The sequence below is a fragment of the Manacus candei genome, unplaced genomic scaffold, assembly GCF_025592945.1.
Source record: "Manacus candei isolate 608988 ecotype Guabito, Panama unplaced genomic scaffold, ASM2559294v1 h1tg000011l, whole genome shotgun sequence".
NCBI classification, from domain to species: Eukaryota; Metazoa; Chordata; class Aves; order Passeriformes; family Pipridae; genus Manacus; species Manacus candei.
This window is the reverse complement of record NW_026138059.1, coordinates 2,348,708-2,370,654: the sequence shown is the minus strand read 5'-3', so window position 1 is coordinate 2,370,654 and position 21,947 is coordinate 2,348,708. Positions and strand designations below refer to the sequence as shown.

The following is a 21,947-nucleotide window of genomic DNA, read 5'->3' as shown; positions in this document are numbered from 1 at the left end:
ACAAAAAACCCCCAACAAATCAACTCTGCCTTTCCAAATCTTTATGCTGGTTTTTAGTTAAAACAAACAAACAAAACATTCTACATGTAACTTGTAGATTGGCTTTTTTTCCCCTCAATAGTACAGTGATTTATTCATTTATACATCAAAAAGTAGTTCAATGAACAAATTACATTATAAATCAAATTATAACTTCTCCTTCCCTTCCTCTTCCCTTTTTGTCATTTCTGAGAATTCAGGCTGCTTGTCACAACCATTTCCCAATGAGGTCCATCAGAGATGCCCCATATTCAAAGGCAATTTACACTAAGGACTCTAGATATTGTATTACAGTTACCTTGAAAATGGTACCTATCTCTTAGAGATGCTGTTTCACTCCAGCATTTTGAGAGCAATTGTCAAAGGAACTTGTCAACTAAACATTAAGCTGAGAGAATGCAAGTCACGTATTTTTTACATCTTTTACAGTTTAATGACAACTGTAACAACTTCATGACCAAGATGATCTACATTTGTAGCAGCACGGTTTCAATAGCTGTGAGCTTAAAAGCCTAAAAATTATTTGAAGATGATATGTTAAATGCTCCAACCATAATATACTGCAGACACACCTGGCCTTACTTGGGACACGGAACTCTCTCTTTCTGCTCAGGCTTTTCTAAATTTACCCCTTCGAAAAACACAGCCTAGAAGGATATATTCCAACACACTGAGCTCTGAGTCACTAAGGCAAAGCTTGTTCTCTTACTCAGACTTGTTCCTTCAAACTTGTATTCAGTACTGCTACTGATTGTTGATGCTTAGAATCATAGAACATGCTGAATTGGAAGGGACCCATCAGGATCATCAAGTCCAAGTCCTGGCCCTGCACAGGACATCCCCACAAATCACATCATGTCTGAGACCACTGTCCAAAGGCTTCTTGAACTCAGACAGGCTTGGTGCTGTGACCACTTTCCTGAAGAGCCTGTTCCAGTGCCCAACCACCCTCTGGGTGAAGTACCTTTTTTCTAATATCCAACCTAAACTTCCCCTGACTCAGCTTCATGCCATTTTCTTCAGTCCTGTCACTGGTCACGAGAGTGAAGAGATCAGTACCTGCCCCTCATGAGGATGTTGAAGACCACAATGAGGTCTCCCCTCAGTCTCTTCTCCAGGCTGAACAGACCAAGCGACCTCAGCCACTCCGCATAAGGCTTCCCCTCCAGACCCTTCACCATCCTCCTGGCCCTCCTTTGGACACTCTAATTGCTTAATGTCTTTCTTATACTGGGGTGACCAAAACTGCTCACAGGACTCAAGGTGAGGCCGCACCAGTGTAGAGCAGAGCAGGACAATCCCCTCCCTCGAGCGGCTGGCGATGCTTTGCCTGATGCCCCCCAGGACAAGGTTGGCCTTCCTGGCTGCCAGGGCACTGCTGACTCACATTCAACTTGCCATCAACCAGGACTCCCAGGTCCCTTTCCACAGCACTGCTTTCCAGCTTCTTGTTCCCCAGTCTATACACACAACCAGGGGTACCCAATCCCAGGCGCAGAATCCGGCACTTGCCCTTGTTAAAGTTCAGATGGTTGGTGATTGCCCATCTCTCTATTTATTGCGGTCTCTCAGTAGGGCCTCTCGGCCCTTGAGGGAGTCGACAGCTCCTCTCAATGTAGTGTCATGAGAGTTGGGAAGAGAGTGTCATGATTGTTGGGAAGGATATGACACAGGATCAAGGAATAAGACGATTAAACAAATACACTAAACTTTGTCTGATCATTCATATGCTTATCAAACTTCTGATAATTTCATATTCCATTGTATTTCTTTTGAGCAGCACACCAGCCATTCCAGCAAATTTACTGAATGCAAAGCTAGAGATTCACTCTACATGTCTCCTTTTCTTGAAAATGTGTATCCACAGCAATAAATGCAACTTAGAAAAATAAATTATAAGAGTTGTAAGATACACAACCTGAGTAAACCAGCAATTTTACCATGCTTGATAACTCTTTTTGTCTGAAAACCTTTCAAAACTGGACAGACACCTTGAATAACTTTCTCCCTGATGGTAGCATGACTAGCAGACATACTCAATCTTACCTACCGTGCCCAAGTATAGGGAAGCCATCATCTCTTTTGAAGGTGAAATACACATTCCAATAATTAACTTTGCTTTCTTTCAAGATATTTAGCCTTATGCTAAATTTTGAAATTACATAAACTGAATTGTTTTTTGTTATATCTTTCTTTGTAAATCAAGAGAGATTTTTATTAGCTCATGTTCTATCTAGAAATATCTGCAGAATACAATCAAACACCCCTCAATCTCTGGTAAGATAATACACTGCACTTCCCCAGTCTTTCACTTCTGAGGTATTTTCATCCATGCACTACTTTTTGCAGGTTCTGTCTGTTGCCCTTCATTTTTCAGTGTCCTCTTATAATGCATTTATATTAACAAGGTGTTTTATTTTAATGTCAATTTTGCTAGCAGTTTATGGAGAAGGGTACTTCTTATCCATTCTTCCTCACTTGGTATCTCCTCTGAGGAAAAACTGCACTGCCTCTGTTTTCCTTATGAAATCTGAGCTCAGCAAGACTTCGAAAATGTCACATGAAACACTTGTTGTCCTCTGCACCAGAGAAATAAGGTGTAGGATAGTGTTGTCCAACCTGCAAATCCTTGGATTGGTCTCCACTCCTTTTTTCCACAGGAAGAGACTGGACAACTTGCCAGTCACTGAAGACTGTCCGAATAGTGTAACTATCTCATTGTATCACTGCCACAAATGACTGCACAGCTGCTTTGGACAGGAATTGAAATTCCTACCCCAGACAACAAGTCACCACCCACAGACTTCTCAGAGCAGCACAAGTGGCTTTCTGTTCTTGTTCTGTGCTTGTTAAGCACCCAAAAGTATTCAAGTGTCTGCTGCCTGCCATGAAAGGCTGTGCTTAGAGGGGGTTTGATGCTCCCTGTGAGAGGGTCAAGGGAAGGCCCAATTCAAAACCTGGATTATCATAACTTAGTTGAAACTTCTGTAAGATAACTTTTGTCTTCTGCCTAGTTATGCAGCTATCAATGGTTCACTGTGACATCAGTGAGGCATATAAACCATATTTCATAGGAGTCTGCTCTGGGTCCAGTTATTATTCAGTATTTTCACAGATGGCTTGAAGGGCTGGGTAATGAATACAAACAGTATTATCTCTGGAGAGGCTAAAAGCAGACTGAATGGCAGCTTTTAAATTCAACACTATCAGAAAAAAATGATCAGAGACAACTGATCGAAATGATGAACAAAACCATACAATGTAAATTCAGATATAAATCCCAATAAAACTAGCTACAAAAATAGAAAAAAAAGGCGACCAGCTGGCTGCTATATTATTCTAGGATATAAGCATCTCATAGCCACTAGGACCGCAGGGTGATTACAGATAAGGGACTAGATACATTCTCCTTTGTAGGTGTTCATGTTAACTGGCACATGACCCTTAGGCTGATAGAAGAACATGAGACATTCAGGAGTCACACTTTAACAACTACCAGTGGCAGAAGGATTTGTCTCTTTCTAAAGAGATTAATCAAGCAGAGCAGATATTGGACAGTCCAAACACGTCTTCCGGGCTAATAAAACAATGCTTATTTCCACTGAGAGGAATGGTAATATCTATCCACTGAATAATGCCAATTAAAAAACAAAAAAACCCCAAACAAAACCCCCCAAAAAACTTCCACAAACCAAATACACACACAAAATACAAAGATTAAAGCTATGCAACTATCCAAAAGACATAAAAAAATAATATGGCTTAAAAAACTAGATAAACCAGCAGGAGATGGACAAAAACCTTGAAGTTACATGTTTCCAGTAACAACCTTTGAACTTCAGAATGGCAAATGTTATTCATGATAATAAATTGATCTCAGTTTTTAGAATTTCATCATTCCAGATTTGTCTTCTTAACCAGTGTATTTACTGAAATGTGAAGTCATCTAAACAGGTTAATTGTCAGTGATCAGATTTTCATCTTATTCAGCCACACAATTGCAACTGTAATTTGTGCACATAAGTACTGCAGCCTTGCATACAAATAAATTACTTGAATTTATGCATGTCATTCCTGCTCTTCCCAAGTAGATACTTACAGCAATATAGCTTGTGTTTGTAAGTAACTGTACAATTACATTTTAGTGCAACTCCTGTTGCTGCACAGCATTCCACTCATAAAAAATGTATTTTACATCAGTAAAGCTGTTTTATGCTTGAGGACCAGAATGTCCTCATATCTGTACCTGTATATTCACAGCTACACTGTGGGTTCTTCCAACATCCTGTACCATTAAAACAGGAAGGCCCCTCCAACTAAAGCTGTCTACCAATACCAAAACTGTGTGTAAACAGTGACTTGTCATGGAGATCAAGGAAAACTTTACTTGATTAAGAGAAATGCAAATCATGACCCATTCTTGATCAGAACCTATGGTGAACTGACTGATGTATGACAGTGAGACTCAGGATTTATCTCCCTGAATCACTGAGCTGAGGCAGAACATTCAACTTTGACAAAGTTTAGCTACTCTTATGCACAATAAGATTGTGAGTTTATGCGATATATTGCACCATTTCAACACCTTATAAAGAAAAACTACATATAATTACACCAGTCCCAGGGATAGAGAGACCTGCCTTCCACCAAAGTGTTTTAGTGGGATGAATAAATTAATAAATGTACTAATCATTTCAGTTTACTGCCACCTTCTGGAATCTTGTTTTACACAGATTTTTGAACTTGACTCAAACCAGTGTGTTGGACTATTAAAAAAAAAAGCAAACCACACACTCACCTGTCTGTATTTTAAATAGAATGTTGTTTCTATTCTGCTTCTCTTCCTAACATCAGCTGTTTTTTACAACAGATAGTGATTGTGTGAAGACGATTATAAGGGATTAATCAGGCTACTAAAAATATGCACAAGTACTCTGAAATTGTATGACATTCATTAAGTATTTCTCCAGTCTGTCTTCATTAATATACAGTGTTTACATACAAAGCACTTCAATAATTTCAATAATTTTATACTTAAGAGATGTTTTCACTGACGTATGTATACATACTTAGGGAAGATAGATTATCATAGTTATTACACAGCATTTACTCTATGACTCTTCTAACCATTCCTTGGATGTAATCAGAGTTTTTGATGACTTGTCCCTATTGCCTCTTGTCCTATCACTGAGCATCTCTGAGAAGAGACTGACTCTTAACTCCTCTACTTGTTTCCTCATCCACATATTTAAAGATAAAGATATGATCTCTCTTAGTCATCTCTTGTCAAGACAGAATGAACCCAGTTCTCAACCTCTCTGTTAGCTCTCCACTGGACTTGATCCAGTATGGCAACATCTTTATTGTAGCTGGGACCTTGAAATAGGATCCATATGCATGACAACCAAAGTAAAAACTTACCTTGACAGGGAGCATGTGCTTTGTCTCATACAAAGAACGGCAAATTTTCAAAATTTCATTTCCTGTGTTCTCCTTTTCCTCAGGTGGGCATCTCTGCAGCATAACAGTTCCCAGTTTCACCCAGGGATTATCATCTGTGCACGATCTGCCCAGTAAAAAAAGACATGTATACAGAATGTAAATACACATACACCACTTTCTGTAAGTTGTTCCTTGTGTGCGTGTGACTTAAAATTGCAACCTCATGAAAGAAAAATGAAAGTTTTGAGACAAGTTACTGTCCATTATGCCAGCACTCTTTCAAACACAGAAGATTAAAATACTTGGAATTATGACATACTGTTACAATCCCTGAGGAATTACAGATAAAGACTGATCAAATTGGAATAGCATAGGAACCACTTCTCCCGGCTTTATACCAGCTGATTTACCAAGCAGAATGGTATCAAGGGAGGGGTGACAGGAATCCAGTACTCCTAATTTTGTTTGTTTTGATCACATTTTAACAGCTTCTGTCTCTCAAGTATCTGTCTCTTGCTTCTGAGTGGAGAAAATATTGCCAGATTCACATTTTAATTTTCAGGTCCAACAAGTACAAACAAAAATAAACTTTTTCCATAGCCCATCCAAACAGGGTAGGAAAGTGAAATTACGTGCTTCTGAACTTCTCTGCTAGTAGATATGGATGCAGACATATTTGTTTTACATATTTAAAAAATTCTTGTAATCCCACACATAACTTCATAGTATGTCACCATTATACAGTCAGACTTAAACAGATAGCAGACAGTAGATATGAGTAAATTTTATCATGAGGATGACAAAGGTAATGTTTACTGTAAAGTTTTGTTGCTGCAACATTTCTTGGCCTATAGCCTCTATCTGACAGATCATGGAGATGGCTGGATACTTTTCTTAGAAATAAGTGTCCTGGCTAGGACTGGATGTACTGACGGAAATGGGTAGCCGACCACTTTTACGTGATAGCACAAAGTGTAACATTGGAGCACATCTGCACTGTCATTTTTCTAATGTAAATTAAGTTAGTGCATTTCAATTCCCACCTACAATGGGCTAAAATCAGGCATAATGACAGACTAAATCATGATTATATTAAGCCACAGTAACACAAATACTATGTTTATCTGTGCATAAACTTAGGAAGGAACAAAAGCTGTTTTAAAAATCACCCCATCAATCTCTCTGGCCAGTAATCAGCACCCCAAAGACATGGGAAACTTTTTATTTAGCGTGAAGAAAAAAAAAATGGCATCAAGACTAAAATTCGCCATATTGTGTTACATTTGTAAATTAAGATATCCATCTAGCACACGTGACAATGAGCAGTAAAATGCTGTCAAAGTGCTGCTTTTCAAACTATTATTTAGTAGCAATTGTTAAAGCAACACATTAATGTCATTGTAAATGGAGTCTGTTAAGAGAGTCAGAGGGATTGACATATATGAGGACTCTGACAGCTCTGGAGAGGATGGAGAGGACAACCACCAGTATCTACTATTTCATATATGAACGCTCTCTCCTGTTCATCGCCCGTTTTTGCAAGTACACATAAACAACAAGTAAAATCAGCTGAACATGAAGCTGACATTACAGCCCACCATGAAAGCCAGACAGAGATGACAGGAGTGGGCAACTGAATGCAAATTAAATAGAAGTCGTTGTCTTTCTTCCGACAGTTTAATTGAGCCTTTTCATCATTCACAGTCACTGAGCACAGAGCTCCCACAAGTCTGGCTGGGAACAGCAGAGCTCCTCCTTTCCTCTCCCTCTCCCTCTCCCCTCCTTTCAACCTCATGGGTCGAACTCAAAGATGCCAGCATATTCAACAAACAGAACATGATGCACTTAATTTCTGAATCCTCAGTAAGGTCAGGAGAAGGAAAAAAAACCCCTGCAACTCCATCTTTGCCACTGGTTAAATGGATTGCTCCTGCTATGTCATCCATTTCTTGCTTAGAAGCACAGAGAGTCATGAATTTCCACTTCTGTAGCTGCTGCTCCCAGAGTACCTTAAGAAAATCTGTAAGAATTTACCATTCAAAAAAGGAAACAAAAATCCCACCACAAAACACAGAAAAAACAGAAAGATGGCAAGGCCATCAAGGCTTGCCATATGCAAATTTATTTAAGTATCAGATATACAGTTTACACATATAAAGCTGTTCTCATCACAATTCCTTATAACTATTTCAACTGCTTCTGTGATCTATTAACAAATATCTGCTATTTGCTATCTCTAAGTGAAATTAAAATTCAGTTACCAAAACTTTGACATCTACAGGTAGAATTCAGTTTTCTTCTCTCCTGAATTTTACTTTAGTTCAATGTGGTCAAAAAAAGTTACTTCTCAACATGAAAAAGGTAATTATTTCAAAAGCACAGTAGAAACACATTAATTTTTTTTTCCCATTAACAAAAAGCTGGTTTTTTTTCAGCTCCAAAACACCTTATCAATATTTATTATAAATATAAAAAATGCCTTTTGAATGTAGGCATCAAGTTCCAAAGGTACTTGCAGAGCTTCAGGTACTGTCAATAATTTTTTTTAAAAATACCTTCATGAAATGTTTAAAATGACATCTGAATATGAGACATCTGGGTGGAAAAGCATGCATGCATAACAAGGGTATGAAAATAAAATTTTAAAAAGTATACAGCTGTGAGTATTGATTGAAGCAACCAAGCTACCTCTTTGTTTTCTCACAGTAAACATTGCATATTACTACATGAAGAGAATCTCTTGCCATAATAAGCATTAGTGTAGCTGGAATGTTTTAAAAATTAAGAACTCAAAAATGTTAAAAAACATGGACTTTTTAATACAGAGGTTACAAAATTAAAAGCCTACTAAAAAAACTCTCAAACTTCAGTTCTTTTACCTTTCTTTCCTTTTGAGACTTTATAGAATGTAAACCTAAGGAAAAATAATTTTGCTAACTGCAGCAGTATTTCACTTGACCTTTTGTTCTATAAGTTTTGTTGGTTTTTAGGTGTAAAAGGTTTGATGGCTACACACACTGTGAGACATCCAATTTTTAATTAAAATCAAACCCAAAACTTCAAATGAAAGCTGGAACATGAATTTGTGACATACTATGTAACAGGCCTTCTAACAGATAAAACCTCCATTCTGAACCGATGGTCTGAACACTTTCAGACTCTCTTCAGCACCAACCGTGTAGACCAAGACTCAGCAATTCAGTCCATCACACAACAACCGGTGAAATACGAATTGGATACTGCCCCCACTTTAGGAGAAACCCTCAAGGCCATATAGCAGGTGAAAATCAGCAAGGTAGCTGGGGTTGATGGAATTTCACCTGAAGTCTGGAAACATGGGGGCCTTGCACTCCATGCTAAATTTCATGAGTTTGTGGTGCGCTGTTGGGAACTCGGCGAACTACCATCAGACTTCGTGATGCAGTCATCATCATTTTGTATAAGAAGAAAGGTACTAAATCAGATTGCTCAAATTACCATGGTATTACATGGTATTGCTCTCCATTGTTGGCAAAATCCTGGCAAGAATACTTTTGAACAGACTAATACCTGCTATAGCAGAAGGAATTCTACCTGAAAGCCAATGTGGTTTCAGAGCCAACAGGAGTACCACAGACATGGTATTTGTTCTCAGACGACTGCAAGAGAAGAGTAGGGAACAGAACAAAGGTCTCTATTAACCTTTGTCGACCTCACCAAGGCTTTTGATACTGTGAGCAAAAAAGGTCTGTGGCAGATTTTGGAACGAATAGGTTGTCCCCCCAAGTTCCTTAAAATGATCATCTCACTCCATGAGGATCAGCACGGTCAACTCAGATATGGCAACACACTTTCTGAGCTCTTTTTAATTAAGAATGGTGTGAAACAAGGCTGCGTTCTCGCTCCTACCCTATTCACAATCTTTTTCAGCATGATGCTCCAAAGGGTCACAGCAGACCTCGATGATCAGGACGGTATCTACATCCGATACCATACTGATAGAAGCCCATTCAACACTAAGACCTTAAATCATCTTGTCCAGGAGCTGTTTTATGCTGATGACGCCGCCCTTGTTGCCCACACAGAAGCAGCTCTGCAGCATTTAACATCCTGCTTTGCAGATGCTGCTGAGCTCTTTGGGCTGGAAGTCAGCTTAAAGAAGACAGAAGTTCTCCATCAACCAGCACCTCAGGAAGTTTTCCTTCATCCCCATATCACCATTAGTGAATCAGAGCTCAAATCAGTCCAGCAGTTTAATTACCTAGGTAGCCTCATCTCCTTGGATGGTAAGATTGACGGAGAGAGAGACAACAGGTTAGCAAAGGCATGCAGTGCCTTCAGAAAGCTTCATAAAAGAGTTTGGCAAAATAAACACCTGAAGAAAAGTACAAAGACCAGTGTTTACAGAGCCATTGTGCTGTCTACTCTCTTATATGGAGCTGAATCATGGGTCATCTACCACCACCACTTGTGAGTCCTAGAACACTTCCATCAACGCTGTCTCCGTACAATCCTAAACGTCCACTGGTCAGATTATGTGACCAATACATCTGTTCTAGAACAAGCAGCAGTCACATTTATTGAGGCCATGTTGCTGAGAACACAGCTGCGTTGGGCAGGGCACGTCTCAAGGATGAAGGACCACCACCTCCCTAAGATCTTGCTTTATGGTGAACTTGCCACCGGCTGCTGCATGAGAGGAGCCCCAAAGAGAAGATACAAGGACTCCCTGAAACAACATCTCAGCCTTGGCCATATTGATCACCATAACTGGTCTACTCTGGCCTCCAATCGGGAGGCCTGGAGACACACCATCTATAACACTGTGGATGCTTTTGAGAAACCACACAGGATCACCCTTGAGGAGAAAAGACAACGCAGAAAGAATTGTGCCTTGCAGAATATACCACCTAAGGAGTCTTTCTGCTGTGCCTTTTGCAACCGGACATGCCTGTCTCGTATTGGCCTTTTTAGCCACCAATGTGCCTGCAACAAAAGTGGGTAGAGCCCTTCCCAAATCTTCGTTTGTGAAGCCCAGCCATGAGTGAGATGAGATGTAACAGGCCTTGTACTTGTGCATTGAAGACAATTTTTGTTTTTTAAAACTGTCACTAAAGAATTTAGGTTAATGCTTATCCAGGTTTGAAGGTAAATAATCCCTACAGATTATTTTGTAATCCACCAGTTTTCTACACATGCACTGAAAAGTTACTTTTCACAAAAAGATAAGCCTCAACTTTTCTGACAAATCAATGCACATAAACACTTCCACTTTAGGGAATGCAGTCCTCAAGTTAAAACAGGTTGTAATGCATACTCTACAGTAATCCTAAGTAAACATCATTTAAGGACTCTAACCTAAGCACTGTCAGACATGGCACATTGCTTTTGGTCCAAAAAATTTAATAATGGTATTGCTCTCTTTGAGAGATATGTGACGTTTATCTCATAAGTTTATATGAATCTTTATATCTTAGAAGTGATTATCAGTTATAGAATACAACTCCTAAATTTTTTACCTTTAAATGCGTTCAGAAAGTCACAGAAAAAACCCAAAGAACTGGTAAAAAAATAACATAGTCAAGATGTTCCAAAATTAACACTTTCAGTTAATACCTACTCTGATGAGTACAATTCTGAAGTCTTAAATAATTACTTTAATTTTAAATTGTTGAGCTAGGATATGCCTTTCCTTGTATATATTCTTTTGGATACCTCACTCAGAGACAGAAATAATAGGCAGTGGATCTAGAAGAGAGAAGAGCCATTGCTTGGTATTATTATCCTCACAGACCCCCTGCAGATTACTTGCACATGAGCTTTCAAAGGCTTTTCTGCAAAGTATAACTTTGAATGGAAAAAACAGTCAGAACTTTCTATTCTTTTTTATAAATTTTGTTCACAGTGCTAAAAACAAGAGTAAAATACGTAATCTGAAATTTAAGCAGACAGAACACTCTCCTGTGCAAAAGTTCAGGCAATAAAAAGTTTTTCTGTCTCTGCCACAATACAGATTACATCTGCATATATAGGTTTAACAAGAAACTGATTTGAGATTCAATTCTGCTTTAAATAAACCATTTATTCTTCTCAGAATGGCCCCTTCCAAAGGTCATACTCTGAGCTATGTTTCAATTATTTGACTGAAAACTACATGACATCAAGCAAGAAGACTTTGAACTCTTTTGTTACATGACTGTTTGAAGAAATGCTCACCCGTTGCTCCTGTCCATTGGTGGCCAAGCTTGAAGTAGTAAAACCAAGTGGTGAAACTCAGACAGACTCTGACTAGACTCCAGAAGTCCCAGGAAGAGATCATACCTTTTTTCTTCATTTTCGATATCTGTCATCTCTACCTGAAGGGGACAAAAAAAAATTAAAAACCACCTGATATATTTCTTGCCAGAAATCAATGACTTAAAAGCAATCAACAAACTATCTGTGAAGGACATCGCTGTTCCAAAACAATGCAGGAACACAGTCAACATCATTTTCCCAGAAACCCATTTTCTTCCTTCTCATTTTCAGTTACATGCAAATAAAACAGGAGAGCACAAATGATGGAGAATGACTTAGGTGGACATTCCTAGAACGGTGTAACTTCACATAAGTACATTCATTGATTAGTTCACAGGATTTTATCTCTGTGTTCTTCAAACAACCAAAAATGCCTTAAATTTCTTTCACAATGTATAGACACACACACACACATATTTTTAAAGAATGAGTATGTTTGTGCTCCCCTAATATATATTGCTCTCAGTCATGCATGAAAATTCAATAGTTTTTCCTGAATTTGCAGCATCTCATCTTTTCTCACCTATGAAAGAGCCTTGAAAGATGATTCCAAATTACTTTACCCAGCAAAGAACATTTGCTAACAAGTAATGCAGTATTTCTCTGCATAGGTATTTGAACCTGAGAAAAACAAAACCCCACATTTCATCAGGCAGCTCCCAGACAACTTTATCTTGGGAAAAGTGTCCATCTCTGTTGAAAACCTGCAGTTTCTGCCAGGACTTGAATTCACGTCAGTTGATGACAGGTTCTTTTACAGATAATTACTGCCTGCAGTTTGCATGGTAAAAAAGTTCCAAGTAAAAGGTCGCACTGTTGAAGGAAGGTTGCTACTAAATGAGAAGTAGTTTCTGTTTAAAAGTTTGGCTATCACACTAGGAGGTCTTTCACAAATGGAACAGAAACTCGCTATCTACCTCACATACAAAAGTTTTTGGAGTTCAGAAATAATTTGTTACAATAACAGGGTAGCTTTCTCTGCATTATTAACACATTCTAACACTGAACTTTTCTTCCAAAGTTCAAAAAGTTCCAGAATATCAAACACTTCAGTTTCATCTTATAATTCTGGTGAAGACACACAGCATTAAATGTTAACTTTTCTGTTTCAGCCCAAGTAGTTCTAAGACATCAAACATGGACAAAGTCTTCCTTAGTTCTACATCTACTCTGAAAGATTAAAGACTGCATTCCAATCTTTTCAAAGTGGCTCTAATACATCAAGAGTAAATTTTCAAAAGAGGTTGGAAAACAAACATTACTGATGCATTTATCGAGTTGCCTATATAATCCATGACTTTAAAATATTTAGTGTTGAAAAACTGTTTGCTTCTGTCTCCAGAGTATATCTGAAAGCACCATATACTAAAACAATTTAGATAGTGCAGAAACATTTCTGAGATATGTCCACTTGAAATACTTTTTTGTACTGCAAATGTCACATAGCAGGCATCAGTTATCCACTTGTAATATCCCTAAATTCCATCTATACTTGTTAATATAAAATATTATAATAGTCAATATTTAAATTACAAGGCTGAAAAGAGAAAGGAGAAAAACAAGAAATGGTAAAAGAGGCATAAGACATGCTAACATCTAAGGTTCAAAAATATTTAGCATCTTAGCAAAATAATCACTAGTTGGACAACAGAAGCTCTCAGATTGCTTATCTGTCCTCAAACTCCTTCTTCAGACAACTAGCTGTTTAAATATTTAAACCAAGAAGCATTCTGGATGGTCCACTGAGTACATTTTGGTATATTTGCACAGACAGCATGTAACTTCAAAACACAGAAGAAATGTTAAGATCTCTCTAATGATAGCCATAAAAATGGCAAGAAATGGTACAGACAATATTAATAGAAGAGAAAAGCTGTCACAGAAGGTCCCCCATTAGTAGTGGAGAGCAGATCAGACATCCTATTCAACATGAACTGAATTCCAATAATTCTGCCTAATGCATCTTTACAGACTTGGGTTTACTTTTTTTACAAGGTTAACTAACTTAACACTATAATTTTGAGTTTTGGACAGTAGGATCCTTGCAACGTGATTGCTCCTGACACAGCACACATCAATTCAATCAAAGTAAATCAGAAGAATTAACTTTCTGTTCTCAAACATAGTGAATTTCTGCAGTATTTCTTTCTACGGGGCCTTTTTTCAATCCACCTACGTTTCCCACTATGAGTAATAAAAATAAAGTGAACTTTCTACAAAGTTAATGATTTGTAGTCTTTAAGAAGACTAGTGAAAATTCACTTTTTATATTGCATTTTAAATGCATGTCATTTACATTTACTGTGAAACAGATGAGATTAGAAAGCGACAGTTCCTTGCTAGAAGAAAGCAATACCTTGAAGTAGCACATTGGAATGAGGTTTTAATTTATATTTATTATACACAGATATGTGTATGTATGTATATATATATATACACACATATATATATATACATATATAACACACACACAGAGCATAAGTTTTCTTCTGCATTGTCTTCACTTTCTGAGGCTGAGGGAGAGCATGCTGAGGAAGCAGCCACCTCTCACAGCAGAGAGTACGCTGTGTAAAAAGGTAGAAATTCCATCTTAACAAAGGTGAAAGCTAGCTGAGATGAGTTGCTGAGGTTAGTCAAGCCTGTTATAGTGTAATAACAGTGCAAAAAAATCCACTTTTAATTGAACACTCCCTTTGTAGTGATTTTGGATGATCTATTCAGATGACTCTGAATGTTGCAACACAGCGTAATGAGATAATATAACTCAGCTCCCCCTTCCTTTTTTTTAACAAAACCCAAAAACGTCTGCCTAAACCACTCAAAGGTTAACCATGCAAAGATAACCTGCCATTAACTGCTCAGAGCCCTGATAACACAAGTGCCTGTAAAGAAAATCTGTCACTAAACAGAATAACGACGCCCATAGTCAGACTTGAACTTCAGATGAACCCAAGGAAATATGAAAAACAACAAAAAAAGGAAAAACAAAACAAAACAAAACAAAACAAAACAAACAACAACAAAAGCAAGGAAAAGGAAAGCAAGGACTTTCAGTTTTAACAACAGATTTGCTCAATTCTGACTTGATTTTCTGCAGTTTCAGGCAGTCTCTTTGGCAGCAGAACACATCTGGCTTCATGCTTCTCATTAAAAGGCTGCACAAATATTTACCACAATGGGAAAGTCAATTAGGGGAATTAATTGTAGAAATTATACTCATGATAGATTATAAAGCAAAACACAAATTAAGTAAAGCCCAAACCTTATGTTAAACTGTTAAAATACGCAATTTCATTATCGAGGGACTACACATGTTCAGAATCAAGAATATGCAAACATCTGCATATGTTAATCTTCCTTTAAAAAAACATACAGGAAATTCACAAAGCAAAATACAGGCTACACAAACAACACTAAGTGCAGCTTACAACTGCATTTGATACTATCAGTGGTCTGAAACAGTGCAAACCCCTCTTAATCCTATGTTATCCTGAGAACTTTACATCTTTTCCCAGTTTCTCGTTACTAGGTAGCAGCTGTTAGGATTGCCCATAAAGGAGTTCTGACTCCAAAAATCAGGCCACCATTCCCAAATAGTGACCAAGACAGAAAACAAACAACATTTCAAATGGGAATGCAGATTGCAGCTATGGCCTGTAACAGCTGCAACATGCCTGAAGAGTCGGATTATTTTTGTTATCCAAAATAGCGTACTTTGGGTGTCCTTGAGCACAGCCACACGATACACTTCATTGAATTACATGATTTTAGCCATCAAACAGCTATCTTCTCTCAAGTAGTTATGGTCTGCTTACCAACAGCAGAGCCTTGTCATAGCACGTGTTCAGTCACCTGTCACTGTCTTACAGGGACAGTCTTGAACTGCTCTGACTCGCAAGTCTCAGGAAAACTAGCACTCTTGAAGAAAAATTTACTGCTGAAGTCCAGCTATTTATCAAACAATTGGTAAAAATATCTCAGTTCTGATATAACTTTGCTAGTAGGAAGTTACCTCAGATAAGATTCCCAGAAGCTTTTTAAAACATTTGGGTTTATACAAAAAATATGTGATATGTATGGCATGGGTGCTTTTACTGCTACAGTATAAATAAAATGAGGAATCTGGCAGTTGCTTGAGATACCTGTAATGTCTGCAACAGTACATTATCTGAGCACAAACATACCCTTTATCATCTGACTTCAGCCATCCCAAGTAAACTTGGAATGCATGCTCTTTATATCCAGTGTTGAAATAAAGACTTAAAGCACTTACAATCCCTGGTCAAATAAAAGCAACTGTTCTGCTTCATGATCAAATCTTTCAAAGACTTAATATAAGTCTTATTATTATAAGGCTCTTTCATCACATCAACACATCCTATTAGATGACAAAAATGCTGAAACCACTCAACATACTTTATCAAGTTTCAAAGCATGAAGTTTTGACTCATCATCTTGTTCCACAGATTCTTTATTGCTTTATATCATCACATATGGCATGCATAAAGGAGTCCAAATATTAAAAGTAGCCTCTCAAGTTTGTTCTGTAGCTTCTAGAAACCTAATGTTTTATAAAAACTTAAGATGCTAAACTTGAAGAATGAAAAGGTTAAAACTGTGGACATCACACACGACTGATAAAGACAAGGTTCAGCACAGCAGTCTGCAGGATCAGTACTTTAGTTTGGCACATTATCTCACTGCTGAGATTTAAGTTACTTTAAAATCACTATTTACAACAACAGTAGAATGTTGCTGTATCTAAATTCCGCCATTTAGGTATCCACTAACAATTGTTCTCCCCTCCTAAGGGGCAGATACATCTGATAGAGTTATAAATGCTTTATTGCTAAAGCTATATAATCTGAGAATCTTGTGCTGACTAAATTGGCTGATGAGAGTGATTTTTGAAAAATGGAAATGCCAATAGAAATATCCAGCCAATCCAATCCTCTTCATCAAAATACAAAATGCTGCCTATTTACATATGAGAATAATGAGCAGAAAAACTAACACAGGCAGACCTCCACCCCACTCTGCCCAATGATATCTATTCTGCAAATTCCATTTTTACTCTCTGTTGGCTTGACAGAGTCACAGTTTTCATCCACAGATTTTGCTCACTACAAGGGAAATAAATGATAAGGATGTTTATAAATTAAGAATCAAGCTGTAGAAATAAGGAAAATATTTTCCTTCATCATAATTGCTTGTTTACCAAGAAAAGCCACATCCATGCTTAAAACCGAACTCCCTGTACTAAAGGCAGAGAAATTTGCAGTTTCAAAGAAAGGCAACTAAAAACTTACTGATTTACATGATTATAAAATTCATTTTATTACCACCCACCAGATGGTAAATGTAAATATTTCAAAATGTGTTCCTGTTCGTCACTGCAGTATAAATTTGAATTAATATGGTAATGAAAATAGAAACACTAAGCAGGCATTTGAGTAGTCCCTTATTGCTACAATACACTTACAATTTGTCAGAACTCCCCTGTAAAATGCACTGTTTTTATTTATCTCCCCACCCTCCCCTCTGCCCAAGATGTAGTGCTAGAGAATTCATCTATGCTGCATTTCAAAATAATAGGCAGATGTGACATGAAAGATTTTATTCAGATTCAAGACAGGGAACACTGATGCTAAAACTTGCTTCCACTCATTAGACAGGGCTTAACATGGTTTATAAACAATGACTGAAAGGATTGGTAGCAACATGATAGAATTTCTGTAATTGCCATCTTGGTGTGCTGTTCATGGCACCAAAATACAGCAGTCTCGCCTGAAGGAGTTTACAATCTAATTAGGTAAATCACTTTCTACACAACAGGCCAGTCAGGGTTGGTCACTGAAGAAAGTCATCTTCCCACTCTGCAGGTCATCCTGGATTCTATCATTCCCCATTCTGTTGGTATCTGTGTGGCTACTGAAATTCTGTACAAGCATAATTAACTGAAACCTACCTCTAGTACAAGGCTGCAAAGTTAAAAGCTTGTTACAAAGGACAAAAAAAATTACAAATTAAGTTAAATAGATATTTTAAAGTTAATTATGAACACATATGTCAAATATTACCCCTAAAAAAATCCAAATCTGCAACACTGTACAACTGTTCCTGAAACTGCATAGCTACTGACTCTGCAAATAAAAGATTAGGAGTTTTTAGAGGCTATTATTTATTTCACTCTCTTCAAATTGTTTCAAAATACTAGATATCCTATTAGTCTTGATGTAAGACACATCATATACTTGTGAAACAAAGTAAAACCACAAGCACGTATTAAAACATCTTATTCAATACCTTCAAATGCCACAGCATTTGAACAGTAAACCCTTTTTAAAGGCAAAACCACAAGTTCTGCACTCCCCAACACAGTACCAGCTTCCCATCATTTCTAAACCAGGGTTTCTTTTAAAAGAAAACCTGTAAATTGTGATTGAGGGGAAAATCCTCAAAGACATACAGGGTCAGGCTGGGGAGAGTAGTAACAAGTTCGGAAGAACAAAGCACCGTGTTATTCAGCCACCCATCTGCCAGTGTATGGGCACATGGGAAGGGAGGAAATCAAGAGCAACCATGAGAGCAGAGCTGTAAGCTTGGGCATAGTTTGAGATATCTGGTTAAAGGCAGGTTAGTAAGAGACCTCATATTAGGTCAGAAAGATGAGGTTAAAAATCAGTGAACAATTCTGTTTTGTGAGACATAAACTGGAAGTCAGAGAGACAGAGACAGAGAATTGGGGAACTACTACCCTTTATCCTTACTGCTTTTTCCTTGCTATATTTATAGTCTCATTCTTCAAAGTTCAAAAGGTTTTAGCACTGGAGGAAGCCATTATTGCAATCTATTTTGATCATCTACATAACTCTGTGCACAATTTTATCCAATAATTTTGCACTAAAATCGGACCTTTGGTTTAAGCTACAATACTTCCTAACAGACTTAGGCATTTTATTTAAGAAAATAAGTTTAAAGTGTAAATGAGTTTGGTGCCTTTCTGGTAAATTATTCCCACCTGCCAGCCAAACAGTAAATCTTTATTTGATTTTATCTAGATTGAATTTATTTAATCTTGCCACAATAACATCTGAATTTACAGCTTACCTACACAGTTATTCCTAATTAACCCACTCTGACTACTCACAGATAAGGGTAATATTGGAGTAAGTTTCATATATGTTTTTCCTTTTCCTACTCTTCTTTCTCCATCTGGTTTTTTTGGTCACTGTTGGACACAGAATACAGGGCTGAACTGGACCTTGATCTCAATGAGGACTGACACTCTTATATACTCACACATATATTAAAATTTACATTATGAAAAGACACTGGACACACAATATTTTGTTATATAGAGCTTCCCTGTGAGAACACAGGGACGCAAGTAAGCTTATAATTTTCTGTATGTGAAATGTGTACTCTCACAAGGCAGCTGAATAGGAGACAATGAGGTCAAGCAGAAGTTGGTTGTCAAAGATATATTTTACAGACTTCCCTCAAATTTAGTATCACCTTAACATACTCGCCATAGTATTTATCAAAGTTTTGAAGTTTAAAAGATACTGTGATATTATACCTTTCACTCTATGTCATAGCACTGTACTGCCATGTACAGAGTTAAAGGCAATTAAGAAATATAGTTCAAAGAATGCATTTATACAGCATTATGTTTTACTTACTTTAAATACTCCCTTTGTTTCAGAATTAAATTCAACAGATTTCCTATTAAAATGAATATTGCCCAATGACTATGATGAAGCACTGACATAATCTGCTTCCTTACTGAGCATTCAATCTCACTACTGCACTTCCTATTTTCAGAAGGCCATTTTTGAAAAGCTGATAAGAACTTTTACTTTTGACAAAACCCACAGAAACCTGTGGCTTAGATTATAAAAGTATGAGCTTACTCACACTACTGTTGTATAAGTGCAATTTGAAGTGCACATACATACAACTAAACTGTAAACCTGGCAAATGCCAAGACTTCCTGTGCACAAGAAAATATTTCCTGTCTGTAAGAAAATATTTATCTGCCAATGTGTCATTTGTGAAGTCCATCTTTCCTTTAGCAAATATGAGTTTTACTTTCTCAAAAATGTGTTCCAAATATACTCCCCTCGTGGCAGAGGAACCTGACAGCTTTAAATAAGATGTTTTCATCTTACTTTCTCCATCTGCCCAAGTGCACATGTGGATAATCCTACTTTTAATCCATTTTGGATTTTGGTAAATGGAAACTTGTGTGTTAGTAAGTCACAGCTGAGAGATGGCAACTTTTAAAAAACTGTTCTACTGGCCTCACAAATACTCCTGGATAATAACAGGATTTAGTTCTTGTTTAATGAAAAAAACTACTATAGTTTGTAGCCTGGACCAGTGCTGCAGATTAAATTCCCTTGCTTGAAACAAGCGTTTTTGAAGCTATGTTTAAGGATTTCTCCCAGTTAATGAAAAGCTAACAGCTTTATAAGGAATGTCCACTTAAAAAACAACAAACCAAAATCAACAAAAAAAAAATTAAAAACCCCACCACATTGAAAGTACTGTGTCAGGGGAGGCTCAGGTTGGATATAAGGAAAAGGTTTTTCACCCAGAGGGTGGTTTGGCACCCAGGTTCCCCAGGGAAGTGGTCAGCACCAAGCCTGACAGAGTTCAAGAATTGTTTGGACAATGCTCTCAGGGACATCGTGTGACTCTTGGAGTGTCCTGTCCAGGGCCACGAGTTGGACTCAATGATCCTTGTGGGTCCCTCCCAACTCAGGATAGTCTATGATTCTTTTGTTGGTTTCCATTACTAGGTGGAATATAACCTTAGATAGTGACAGAAAGGCCTCATATCTCTCCTCCATTTGAGTTTAAGACCAACAAGGAGACTGAAATTTATGGTGGAGCACAGTCCAAGTTCCAAACTCAGAAAGAGAACATGGGCTGCTCTGTCCTACGCTGGAAGAAACAGTCTGACAGGTCAGAAGGAAGTATCTGCTATCAAAACTACAAACTGGGAACAATCCATAAAAAAATGAAAATTTGAGTCAAAGGTTTCGCATGAACAAGCTCAGCATTCACTGGCCGTGCCTTACACGCCAAAGAAGAGAGAGCTCTGTGATCAGGCTTTCTTGCACGTTCCCCAAAGCTGGACTTCATATATTAAAAACTATTATGAGTGCTGACCACATATGCAAGCTTGCTGCATGCAGATAGTAAAGGGATGAACATAATCCCACAGGTCAAGCCCTGCTGAAACTAAAGCCAGTGAACATGATAAACAAATTATGGGATTCAAGTTTAAAAACAAATCAACCAGAAGCCTCCTGATGATGAATTAAACTAAAGCTCAGCCACATATTGAGTTCTTGTAAAATATCCAATAACCTTTTTCTTCTGAACTGATTTATATATTAATTCCTTATCTGTTTCATATGCAGCTCACTAAGAAATGCATATAGATTCAATAAACACAAATGCGTTGCCTAATGCATAAAAATGAATAACTTGTATAGAAAATAAAATCCATTCATTTGTATTCTGCAGAAGACTGTGTCCTAATCTGCAAATCCATTTCAGCCCAGAAAAAACCTCTGAGGACAGTAGGTAGATATTGATAGAGAGATAAGAGCAAATAAAGAAAAAATTATGCATTTGAAACACTTATATATCAGCTGGAACTGAAAGAGATAGGATTAACATACATGTTATTTAACATGTATATTGCTTATCTGTGAGTTAATTAGGTAAAAATTTGGATTTATGTATGGCTTAAACTTAGATCTGTGCAACATGAGGGATTTAAAAACACAGAAGTAATTTTCCTTGTATGCACCAGCTACTAATCATTGTTTTATAATTCATAATTTATGTGTTGTATAGATACTCTAACATTTAGATCAGAAAAGAGCATTGGAAGATGCAGCCTAAAAATGACAAGACTTTAATCCTTAAATATTACTTTTAACTCTCAGCTGTTAAATTAGCCATTAGCATCAGCCATTTCCCTCCATACCATATACCAAGTGGTTCTTCAATTTACTCTTCTGATCATCACTACCATGAAGCAGCAGTGCATCCACAAGTTCCCAGGATTCAGCTGTATGTGTAACTGCTGTTTTGATAATGGAAGTCTGCAATTCTTGCTAATAGAGGCAAAATTATATTAAAAGCTGTTTACATGTAAATGAAAACTT

General features: G+C 37.4%; 1 protein-coding gene across 2 annotated transcripts in view; it reads right to left on the bottom strand.

Annotated features, from left to right (window-relative positions):
* NBAS (NBAS subunit of NRZ tethering complex) overlaps positions 1-21,947 on the bottom strand; it is a 167,042-nt gene that overhangs the window by 10,951 nt on the left and 134,144 nt on the right. For both annotated transcript variants that reach the window (XM_051778244.1, XM_051778245.1), the window contains 2 exons: positions 11,677-11,816; positions 5,461-5,605 (listed from right to left, as the gene is read on the bottom strand). In XM_051778244.1, the coding sequence (XP_051634204.1) occupies positions 5,461-5,605; positions 11,677-11,816 (285 nt within the window). The remainder of the gene's footprint in view (positions 1-5,460; positions 5,606-11,676; positions 11,817-21,947) is intronic.